Below are 12,241 nucleotides of genomic sequence, written 5' to 3'. Positions count from 1 at the left end.
AACCAGTTCTTTCCCTGAGCTCTTCTGTTTTCAGAGAGAGTCAACCCAGGATGTGCAACTAGTTCTTTCCCTGAGCTCTGGCAACCAGGAAAATGACAGGAGTCCATCTAGTGGGCTCTTTTATAGGCCTTCCCTCTTAGCCCCTCCCCTCATCTATCATCAAGGTGTCAACCTCTGGCCTGATAAAGACCCCAGTTTCTCCCTAGTGAGAGTTCTCACCTGGGTGAGTTTTCACTTCTGGATTTCATTGTATTCCTGGGGCTGGGGACTCACCAGGGTGTTCACACCTAGGCAATGCAGCACAGAACTGTTTTCTCCAGTTTGGCACTTTAACCAAAGGAAAACCCCAGGTCATTGCTGACTGTGTCCAAAGGATTTCAGACACCATCGAATACTGTCAATTGTGCTGGTGTCAAGCTTCCTGCCAGGCCCCGGGGATGCCCTGCTTTCCTGCTTTGGCTCCAGTGTTCCCTGCCTGGGCCCTGGGCTGACTGGTCATTGGCCTTTCCCTGTGACCTGTGTGGTCCTGCATTGCCTAGGCATTGATGGGATCCTGTGCCTTGCAACCTGTCCCCTCCCCCGTTCCAGTTTAGCACAGTTTACCTCAGTGGACGTCTTGTCTTTACTAAGTGTGAAACTGCTATTGAACCCCAGAGAGGAGAGAGCCCCAGGCTGCTCAAGGAGAATCAAACTTGTTTAGCTAAGTTACATGTTAAAGCTTCAGATCAGTCAATGTGAGGATCAAGTCATGAGTGACTGCTGTACTCATGTGGAGAATTCTATCTTTTTAAATGTATTTTGTGGTTTTATTTATCTGATTCCCCTGTGACACAAATCTGTGACACAAATATTTTACCCATTTTATAGTTGTTTTGAATCATTTCTTTCCCTATCTCTTTCTGCTGAGGTTAACCCCAGAACAGGTGATGGTTCTTGTTGGTTTATGTCATGCCTGGCTAAGACTTTCCCAGGCTTTTTAAAGTACACCATCATGCCATCTGCCAAAAAGCAATCATTTTCTTTGTCCATGAATATTTCTTCCATTTATTTATATTTTGTTGTTGTTAAATATGGCACCTCTAAAACTATATTTTTTCTGGGATTCTAGCAAGTTTGAGGAGAGTTAGGACCTTTTGGAAACAGTGTCCAAGGTTTTAGTTTGATTGAGGTATTCAAGGAAACCAGTGATGCTTCAATGATGTCTCCTCAACCTGTTTTTCAAGTCAGCTGATTTTGATGGCGGATACATTATATTTTCTTTTATTTTTCAATCCTTTGATTAATTAATTCTTAGATCTCTTGTCTCAATATCTCAAATTTCTTTGCAGAATTCTGGTTTTTTTTTTTTTTTTCAGGAAATTCACTACTTTTTCAGTTTTTATTTTAAATGATTCTTCCTTTAATTTTTTTGTACTAAATCCTAATCTTATTTCTAATTTCATCTTTTGTCTCTTGCTTACTTCTCTTGACCCTCTTATGGTTCTTGTGGTCAAGTTTTTCTTTTTGTGTTGCTTGATGTAGCCTGGGTTTTGTTTTTTTGTTTTCTCATTGAATATGGAAGAGAGGGGGAATTGTGCTTTTGTAAATGAAGTTGGAATTGAATTTTTACAAAGGAGTAATCATGATTCCTCAATAGATAAGTGGTCAAAGGATATGACTTTAAAGGTCTCAAAGGAATCATTGTAGAGTATTCCTAATCAAATTACTAGTCATAAGAGAAAAGGAAAAAAACCTTCATGTTTCATCTGACAAGTAAAATTTGGCTAAGAGAACCAAAAAATGTCAATATCTACTGGTGGAGAAGTTATGGGATGATAGACATAATAATTTTATTGTTGGTGGAACTGTGCGACCCTTTGGAAAGCAATTTGGAATTTTCCAAGTTAAGTGACTAAAATTTCAATATCCTTTCAACCAGAGGCTCCATTACAAGGCTTATAAGTGAAGAAAAAATAAAAATAAAGTCCCCACAAAGAACAAAATATTTATAATGATACTTTTCCTTATAACAAACAATTAGAAATAAAATGGAAGCCCGTAGACTGTCGAATGTCTAAACAAGTTATGAAGTATTGAATAATGATATAACAATACTTTAAGGAAAATGTTTTAAGAAGTAATGACTAGGTGACAGTCAATAAAACACTGGCATAGCATTATGAAGACCTGACTTCAAATATGGCCTCAAATATTTGCTAGGTGTGTGACCCTGGGTAACAGGAAACTAAAAAATGAAAGAAAGAAGGAAGGAAGGAAAGAAAGAAGGAAGGAAGGAAGGAAGGAAGGAAGGAAGGAAGGAAGGAAGGAAGGAAGGAAGGAAGGAAGGAAGGAAGGAAGGAAGGAAGGAAGGAAGGAAGGAAGGAAGGAAGGGAGGGATGGATGAAGGGAGGGAGAGAGTGAGGGATGGAGAAAGGGAGAAAGAAAGAAAGAAAGAAAGAGGGAGGGAGGGAGGAAAGAAAAAAGGATTGAGGGAAGCGAGAAAGGGAGGAAGAAAGGAAAGAGGAGTGTGATGAGAAAAATGGAACATATGTATGAAATGATGCAAAGTGAAGTTGCTGCAGGGGTTGTTCAGTGATTTCAGCTGTATTTGACTCCTTGTGCACCATTTGAGATTTTCTTACAAAGAAGATACTGGGGTAGTTTGTCATTTCGTTCTCCAGTTCATTTTACAAAGGCAAATGGTTTCAGCCCAGACTCACTCAGGTAGTAAGTGTCTAATGTCAAATTTCAATTTAGGTCTTCTTGATTCCAGGCCTGGCTTTGTGCACTACCTGCCTCCCTCCCCCCACCCCCAGAAAATGGTTACATCATGATCTCAAAAATGTAAATGAAAAGAAGAGCACACATAAACTCAAAAATAAATGTCACAAAATTAGAAAGCTTTAAAACGACTCCAAAATAAAGAAAAAACTACTATTACTCCATCCCTTTGAAGAAGTGGGAGGTCTATAGATATTGCATATTCTTCATACATTTAGAATTTTTTTCCAGAGTTTTTTTCTGGCTTTTTTCTTTGAAAAATACTGTATATTGAATCTCATGATTCTCTGAAAGGATGAGAGGAAAACTATGAGAAATTGTTATCATATAAGAAACCAAAAGATTTTTATAAAAAATGGAAATCCTCACATTTATGAAATATTTTACCATTTTGAAAAATGTCCATCATAAACATTTGGCAAAGTAGGTGGTATAAGTATTAGGAGCTCGATTTTACAGATGAGGTCTCAGGTCCCAAAGGAGAAGTGACTTAGCACAAGCCACACAGCTAGTCAGTGCCAGACTTGGATTCACACTGAGATCAACTAACTTTGTGACCTGTATTACAGGGCTTATAAATGAAGAAAAAATAAAAATAAAGTCCCCATAAAGAACAAAATAAAGAGCCAAAAAAAAAAAAAAAGATTAAACAAGCGGCTGTTTTTCTGATAACAGAGAATTATAAACAAAATGGAAGCCCATAGATTTTGGGCTAAACAAATCATGGAGTATTAATGTAGGGGGTATAATTATACTGTAAGAAAAATATTTTAAGAAGTAATTATTATAAAGCAGCTAGGTGACAGTCAATAAAATGCTGGCTCAGGAAGACCTGAGTTAAAAGATGGCCTCAAGTATTTGTTAGGTGTGTGACTCTGTGCAACAGGAAAGAAGGAAAGAAAGGAGAAAGGAAGGAAAGAAAGCAAGCAAGCAAGAAAGCAAGAATGAAAGAAATAAGGAAGGAGGGAAGGAAAGAAAGAAAGAAAAGAAGGAAAGAAAGAAGGAAGGAGGGAAGGAAAGAAAGAAATAAAAGAAGGAAAGAAAGAAAAGAAGGAAAAAAGGGAAAGAATGAAAGAAAGATAAGAAAGAAAAACGGAAGGAAGGAAAGATGAGCTTGATGAATGGAAAGAAACATTGGAAGAAATGCATGAAATGATGATTCAGTGATTTCAGTTGTATTTGACTCCTCAAGACCCTATTTGAGATTTTCTTTAAAAAAAAAAAAAAAAAAAAAAAAAAGATAGTGGGCTAGTTTGACATTTTCTTCTCTAGTTATTTTACAAAGACAAAAGGATTAATCCCAGTCTCACTCAGGTAGAAGTGTCTAAGGCCAAATTTCAATTTCAGTCTTCTTGATTCCAGGCCTGCCTTTGTGCACTATATCTCCACCTATTTTGCCCCTCCCCTCCCCAAAGCAATGGCTACAACATAAAGACCTCAACAATACAGATGAAAAGAAGAGCCCATATAAACATATTGAAAATGGATGTCACAAAATTAGAAAGGTCTAAAATGGTTATGTAATAGAAAAAAACAAGAAGATACGACTACTCCATCCCTTTGAAGAAGTGGGAGGTCAATAGATATTGCATATTACACATGCATTGAGATTTTTAGAGTATTTTTCTGTTGTTTTTTTTTTTCCCTTTGAAAATTACTATTTGTTGAATCACATGATTCTCTGAAAGGATGAGAGGAAAACTGAGAAACTGGGATGATATTTAAAAAAAAAAAGAGATTTTAATAAAAAAAAAATGTAGATCCTCAGATTTATGTAATACTTTACCCTTTTGAAAAATGGCCCTCATAAAAATTTGGGAAAGTGAGTGGTACAAATATTAGAAGCTGCACTTTACAAATGAGGGACCATCTCAAGTAAAAAAGGATAAGTGACTTACAAAAAGCCACACTGCTGGTCAGTGCCAGCGTGGGACTCACAGCCAGATCTCCGCCCTTTATGACCTGTGTTATTTCTCTGCAGTGCCTTCTGCTGTCTGCCAATACCATCTAGCAACCTTCAGGCTAAGGATCCCCTGAGAACCAAACATTTCTCAAGTAGATATTCCAGAGTTGTTATCTATTAGCTCCCAATGCTGTTGTAACAAACTGCCTCTAATTTGGCCATGAACGTATTTGGAAGGAAATTAATTAGTTCAAGTGACAGAAAAAATGTAAAGTGACTGACAGCTTGGATGTATAATCAAAGTAAAGGTAAGGATATTTTCTATAAAAAGAAGAAAATTTTAATTAAAACACCTTAATGCAAAAAGTAATATTTAGAGGATGAACTTTTTATTTGAAAGATTTTTTTTTTTTGGCTTTTGACAATAAATAACAACTTAATATTAACTAATTAATAATAACATATTAATAAATAATAAACTCTATAATATAATTTTAATATAACTTTATTGACATATTCAACAAGGGTTCTCATGAATGGAGTCATTGCAGAGGTTGATTTGGTTGCTTGGATTAGAAAATCTCATTTTGGGAACGATCATCTTCTTGAGCATTGTCCCTCCTGGGACAGATATGCAGACATCCAGAGGTGTTTTTCCCCTTTGGAAAGCAAGGAGAGAAACAAGGGAGAAGGGGACCTTGAAAAGCCGTATTTGGGGGACTGTAGATTAGAGTTCCATCTGCAGCATTGTAAAAAGCTACGTGCCCTCTTTCATAATCAAGGAAAATGCCCACCTTCTGAACTGGTTTGCAGGAAGGAACGGTTTGCTTTGAATGCCACAAGTGAAAGTCCCTGCCAAAGGTGAAGGCCGCCAGGGTCAGCCTGTCTCCCAGAACCTTCTGGCCACCATCCCCCTTCCTTCTGATCCGTTCCTCACAGACGCCCACCTCCCACTCCCTCTGCTCCCCCACCACCACTTCCCAGTAGTGTCTCCCTGAAGTGAACTTCTGCTTGGCCAAGACCCAGAGGGCAGAATCGAATCTCTCTGGGTTGTCGGGGACATCCTGTGGGACAGCACGGTATTCCACCCTCTGCAGGTCTTCAGACAGGGCCAGATGGGGATTGGCTGTTTGAGGATCCAGACACAGACGCCTGTGGAAAGTCAGCAGCGTTTCTGCCATTCCGGAGACGGGGCGCATGGTCCATGTGGGGGAAGCCACCACTGGCTTCTGAAGAAGTAGCTCCTCACTCCTTCCCAATGTGCCTTTTGCCTCCTGGAGCATTTCAAGAGGAAGCTGAACAAAATTCTTCTCTATGTCTGCTATCAGCATGTCCAGCTTGTGGATCTCTTGGTTCATTCTGGTCTTGCTCTCCTCAAACTTGGCCAGGTTGTCTGTGACTTCTTGGTCCAGCCTCTGCAGGTGTCGCTTCTTTTCCTCTGACAAGAAGTGGAGCTTTTGCTCCCATTCAGACTTCACAGCCTGCTTCTGAGCCTTGAGCCCCTGCAGGGGCTGCTTCTTTGGCTTCACTAGCAGTCCAAGGTTCTTTCGGAAGGGGCTTTTCTTGTTCTCCAAATTGCCTCTTGCTTCCTGGTCCAATGTCTGCAGTTGAATCTCTTCTTCCTCCCCCAAGAACTGCTGCATTTTCTCATATTCAGACACGAGCAAGGCTTTGAGCAGGCGGCCGTCCTTCTCCCACTGCGCCTCTCGGATTTCCTCAAATCCCAATTCCATCTGAAATCTCTTCTTCTGGGTCCTTAAACTCTTGCCTGTGGCCTCGAGCTTCTCCATGCACTGAGTGACGGCCGCATCCAGGAGCAGAACTCTGTGCTTCTGGTGCTCTGGGCTTAAAAAGCAGGGTCCGCACAAGGGTCTCTGATCCTCCTCACAGAACAAGGTGTGCTGTAGGCCATGTTTGTCACAGGTGGGCAGGTCCCCGAGGCTCTGCAGTAGGGGAGCTCTCTGCATCTTGCCAGTGTTAGCCAGATCCTGCAGCCCCCTGTCGGGGACCGTGTCTTCCAAGGCAGTGGCTGTGCTGCACACTGGGCAGGCTGTTGGAGGGCAGATCTCCTTCCAGGAGCTGGCAAGACACTCTGTGCAGAAGGTGTGGCCACACTCGAGAGTCACTGGGTCCATGAAATGGCCCAAGCACAGGGGACAGGAGGCCCCCACTCTGAGGCTTTCAAAGCAGATTTTGGCTTCCATGTTCCTAGGTTTTCTAGGCCTTTTTTCCAGAGATAATCCACTAAGGCTAGGGAACTAGTTCTTTCCCTGAGCTCTTCTGTTTTCAGAGAGAGTCAACCCAGGATGTGCAACTAGATCTTTCCCTGAGCTCTGGCAACCAGGAAAATGACAGGAGTCCATCTAGTGGGCTCTTTTATAGGCCTTCCCTCTTAGCCCCTCCCCTCATCTATCATCAAGGTGTCAACCTCTGGCCTGATAAAGACCCTAGTTTCTCCCTAGTGAGAGTTCTCACCCGGGTGAGTTTTCACTTCTGGATTTCATTGTATTCCTGGGGCTGGGGACTCACCAGGGTGCTCACACCTAGGCAATGCAGCACACAACTGAGAAGGAAAACAAACGTGCAAGCAAACAATAACAGAAAGAATAGAAATGTTATGTTGTGGTCTACATTCATTTTCCATAGTTCTCTCTCTGGGTGTAGCTATGGTTTCATTATTTTTTCTCCCTTTTTCTTCTTCCCTTTCCTGTGCCTTGCTTTTCATTTCTTTTTTGGACAGGATGTCACAGTTGCCCAGAGTTACAGAGCTAGAAAACATTTACTGACTGATGCCAGATTGGACCTGAAATACTTCAGGGCTTTCCTATCTATTTCCACTGTGCCATCTATCAGTCACTCACTTTTCCTATATTGGTTGTTGACAGTAGGGAAGTGGGAACTGATCAACAAGGGATTCCAGGGGGTTCTCTGTGCTAGTATTGGTCATAGTTATTGCTCTAGTAATATTTGGCACCTTCATTGTCTATTCCCACATCCTAGTTAACATTTCAGTTGTGAAATAAATTGTGGAGCATCCAAAGTTTCACTAAAGGACTGCTAGTCAAACCATCAAGTAAAAAAATACAGACCAAGAATTTCAAAATCAGAATTTCTATTGTAATTCTTTTTTGGGGGGTAGGGGTATTTATTTATTTTTATTAAAGCTTTGAAGTTAATTTAATTATCCATATGCATGGGTAATTTTTCCAACACTGACCCTTGCAAAACTTTTGTTCCAAATTTTCCCTTCCTACCCCCACACCCCTAGCCTGCAGGTAGTTCAGTACATGTTAAATATGTTGTAATACATGTTAGATCCAATATATGTATACATATTTATACTATTTTCTTATTGAACAAGAAAAATCAGATCAAGAAGGAAGAAAAAGAAAAACTGAGAAAGAAAACAAAGTAAGCAAATAATAACAGGAAGAGTAAGAATGATATGTTGTGGTCCACACTCAGTTCCCACAGGCCTCTCCCTGGGGGTAAAGGGCTCTTTTCGTCACTGAGCAAAGTGGAACCTGTTTTAACCATCTCATTGTTGAGCAGAGCCATGTCCATCAGAATTGTTGTATAGTCTTGTTGTGATTGTATACAGTGATAATTTGGTTTTGCTCATTTCACTTAATATCAATTCATGTAGGTCTCTCCAAGCCTCTCTGATATTATCCTGCTGATTGTTTCTTACAGAACAATAATGTTCCATAGCATTCATATACCATAATTTATTCAGCCATTCTCCAATTGATGGGCATCCATGTAGTTTCCAGTTTCTGGCCACTCAAAGAGGACTGCCTCAAACATTTTTGTGCATGTGGGTCCCTTTCCCTCCTTTAAGATATATTTGGGATATAATCCTAATAGAAACAGTACTGGATCAAAGGCTAAGCACAGTGTGATAATTTTTTGAGCATAGTTAAAAATTGTTCTACATTTCTTTTCTTTCTTTCTTTTTTTTTTTTTTTTTTGAGTTTGACATCATATTGAGAACTAGAAATGGCACTTCTGGTTGTTATATGTTTAAGCTAAATTAGACTCCCTGCTGACTAGGAAAGGAGGGAGAAAAATTTGGAATTCAAGGTTTTGCAAGAATGAATGTAGAAATCTATCTTTGCCTGTAGTTTAAACAGTAAAAAGTATTATTACTATTTTAAAAAGAAATGTCTCTTCTATAGCAATCTCATTTAAATATTTTCATACTACTTTATATTGGACACAGCTTTATATAGAAATGCAAAGCCATTAATGATGCTGTCAGATTTCTTAACCAAGGCAATAGAGCCTTCACTATTAAAGTTCTTACAGAAAGATGATTAAATAAATAAAAAATTACTAGCACCATGGACAGAGCTCACTGTGAATTACCATGATTCTAAGCTAATTATGAAGAGCCAGAAATTGTACCGAGTTCAAAAATTATACTTAATTCTTCAGTCACTTTAATTAGTCAAAAAACAAGGAGCAATGTAATCAAGACTAGAAGAGGTACAAAGAGCCTAACCACAAATGAGGGCTCTGATAGAATGGAACACCAAAAATTAGAAAGGAAAAACAAAGCATAAGAGAAACTTGACCATGTGTCTTGGAAAGTTTTCCATTTTACACAAAGATGGGTTAGAGAAGACTCTCAATACTTCCATGAACTGATGTTAAATGAAGTGAGTAAAATCAAGACAACATGATACATAGCAACAACAAGATTATGTGATAACTCTGATGGATGTAGTTCTTTTCAACAATGAGGTGATTCAGGCCATTTCCAATAGACTTCTGATGGAGAGAGACAGCTGCATCCAGAAATAGGACTATGGGGATCACAACAGTATTTTCACAGTTTTATTGTTGTTTAATTGCTTTTTTAATTTCTCATTTTTTCCATTTTTTGGTCTGATTTTTCTTGTGCAGCACCATAAACGTGGTAATATGTATAAAAGAATTGCATATGTTTAACATAAAAAGGGGTATCCACAAGAATACCCTGTAATGTTCTGGTTTAGCTTTCTGGAGGTCTTGGGACCAGCCTTTGTCAGGAATAAAGTCCAAAGTCTTTATTATCACCTTCACAATCTGTCTACTTCACTTGGGACCCAATTAGCTTTCTGTAGGCCCTCCAGAATGGGTCTTGGTTTCAGTGGAGGAAATGCAGGAGGCAGGCAGGCACCAGGGACTGGTCCAAGATGGGATGTCTGTGGCTGACTTTGTCCTCAGTTTATATACTCTATTACAATTACATCATTACAGTATGCTGAGTATCAACCAATCATCATATCATTAGGAAACCATTATTTATTGTAAGATTAAATCAATCATATTGAACTAGAGTACTCACATGCTAAACTAGATAACCATTGGATTATCAATTCCACTGAGTTAATACCTCACCTGTTGTAAGAATCCTTGTTTCAAGTACATTTCTCCAGAATTCTGGCCCATTACAATACCCAAAGCTGGAAGTCACATACAATGCCCTCACAAAGAGCATTTGCCTGATTAGTTGGAGAAGGGTACAAAGCAAAGATTGAAATTCTACAGAAGCTACAGGGTTGGCTCAGAAACCCTTTCATCTTCCTCCTCAGATAATTCAGTTTTTGTAACAGATAAACTATGAGATATGCTCTGAATTTATTTTTAGAGGTGAGAACATTCATACTGTTTATGAGTTGGAAGGTGAAATAGTTGTGCAGATTGACTCCTCTCCCCAGGTTCTTTCAGAAGCTGAAAAACATGAAGAAAGCCTTGTACTTCAAGTGCATCAAAAATGGTAAACAGTGGGATTCTTAGTGATTCTCAGTAGAAAACACTCCACAATTTGAATGAAAAAATCAATTGCTCTGCAAAGACTGTAATAATAGAAGAGCAAAATTCAGACACTGGAGTGAAGATAACAATTGCTGGTTGTGTTAGTCTAGTTTCTGAAAGCTATCAGCTGTTTTGTGAATTCAAAGAAAAAAAACACAAAAATACAAGAAAATTGTTACTATAATTTCTAAAGTATAGGAAGATAGAAAATAAGCAAATTTAATATGAACTCAGGATGAAAACTGTGAAGGCAGATTTCAAAACTCAGGCTAATAAAAGAAGCATTTTACTGAATTGTCCCAAAGGAGAAGTTGACTGGCCATGGTTAAACAGACACTGGATTTAAATATTAGCATTGATCAGCAAGGAACCAAAATCTTCAAAGACAACGAAGCATTGAAGTATAATTATTTAATTTGGCTACAAAAAGATGAATAGGAGAGCAGTAGGGGACGGTATTGATGGGCAGAAGATGAACTATAAGATAATATTAGAATCTGATATATTATCAATCAGGAATGAGTTAACATGGTTTTCAGTAGATTGGTGGCAAGTGCAATAATTGAAACCCTCAAGCATTATGAAGTCCTAGGCAGCTGCAATCTCTAAAGCAACAGGTCGAGAGCTGCAGAAGACTGTGACCACGTAATCCAGCAACTGGGTAAGATCCTTCCCGGCTGGGCTATATTCTCATCCACTGGATATCTCCCATATCAACAAGTGGTTCATGCTGTTGGCCCTCAGTGGAAGCAAGAAGATGTTTACGAAGAAAGTGGTTATTAGTAACTCCTATCACAGAAAATCTTTATCTGGCTGGACAATTTGGACCCACTTCAATGGTTATCCCACCTCCTAGTTATCCCAGCTCACAGCTCTAGGGACTTCAGTTTCCCCTTCAAGGAGAAAATGTCCAGTATATAGAAAATGAGAGCATTTTGAATTAGTTTGATAAGCTTCAGGAGACAGTGATCACAGCAGAGAGTCTGGAGGAGGTACAAAGAACCTAACCACAAATGAGAGCTCTGATAGAAAGGGATTTTTAAAATGGAAAGGAAAGGCAAAGTATAAGAGAAAACTTGACCATGCAGCCTGGAAGGTTTTCCATTTTACACAACCATGGGTTAGAAAGACTCTCACAAGGAATATCCAGAGCTGGAAGTCACATACAGTGCTATCCCATTGGCATCCAGTTGATCAAGGAAAATTTCCAGGATTCCCAAAATAAACATAACTTCAAAAAGATTCATCTTGTTGGTTCATCTTGGGAGACAGCCAAAGCTCTTTCCAAAGTTATGAAAAACATCTTTAAAGAGATAACAACCCAATGCCCTGTAAACAATTTAAAAAATCAGGAAATCAACTTGAGGAAAAAAGCTAAATATAGAAATATGTGAACTTCCATCAAAACTAGTGAAGATCTGAACATCTTGCTAATGGAGGGAAATATTCAAGATGCTAAGATGAGTATCACCATTTAGGAAATATTCCTCAAGGTGATTTTGAAATGGAAGTAGCCTAATCCCTATGTAACTAGGATCATATAGCTCTCCAGCAAGTTATCCAAGTGAGATTAATGCAGATTTAGCGAAGCTGAAATTCTATTCCCCTCAGTGTGTGTAAATTCAGAATAGTTCAATCTATATGCATTTATTAAAGATTAACTTTATAATTGGCATTTTGCTATGTGGTGGTGACACAAAGAAAGATTTCTGTCTCTGACTTCAAGGAGGGTACCAGTTAATAGAAGAGCAAACTAGGTACATAAAATAGATATAC

At 39.0% G+C, this 12,241-nt stretch overlaps 1 protein-coding gene across 1 annotated transcript; it reads right to left on the bottom strand.

The window, feature by feature from the left end:
- Positions 1-231: 231 nt before the first annotated feature.
- LOC141562066 (putative E3 ubiquitin-protein ligase TRIML1) lies at positions 232-6,867 on the bottom strand. Its single transcript, XM_074302085.1, has 2 exons — positions 5,458-6,867; positions 232-327 (listed from the first exon to the last, which is right to left on the bottom strand). Exons 1-2 carry the CDS (start codon positions 6,865-6,867, stop codon positions 232-234), a joined length of 1,506 nt encoding a protein of 501 aa, XP_074158186.1.
- Between the last annotated feature and the right edge of the window lie 5,374 nt (positions 6,868-12,241).

Source organism: Sminthopsis crassicaudata, chromosome 3, assembly GCF_048593235.1.
Source record: "Sminthopsis crassicaudata isolate SCR6 chromosome 3, ASM4859323v1, whole genome shotgun sequence".
Taxonomy (NCBI): domain Eukaryota; kingdom Metazoa; phylum Chordata; class Mammalia; order Dasyuromorphia; family Dasyuridae; genus Sminthopsis; species Sminthopsis crassicaudata.
Note: the sequence above shows the minus strand (reverse complement) of the source record. Positions and strands in the feature narration are given on the sequence as shown.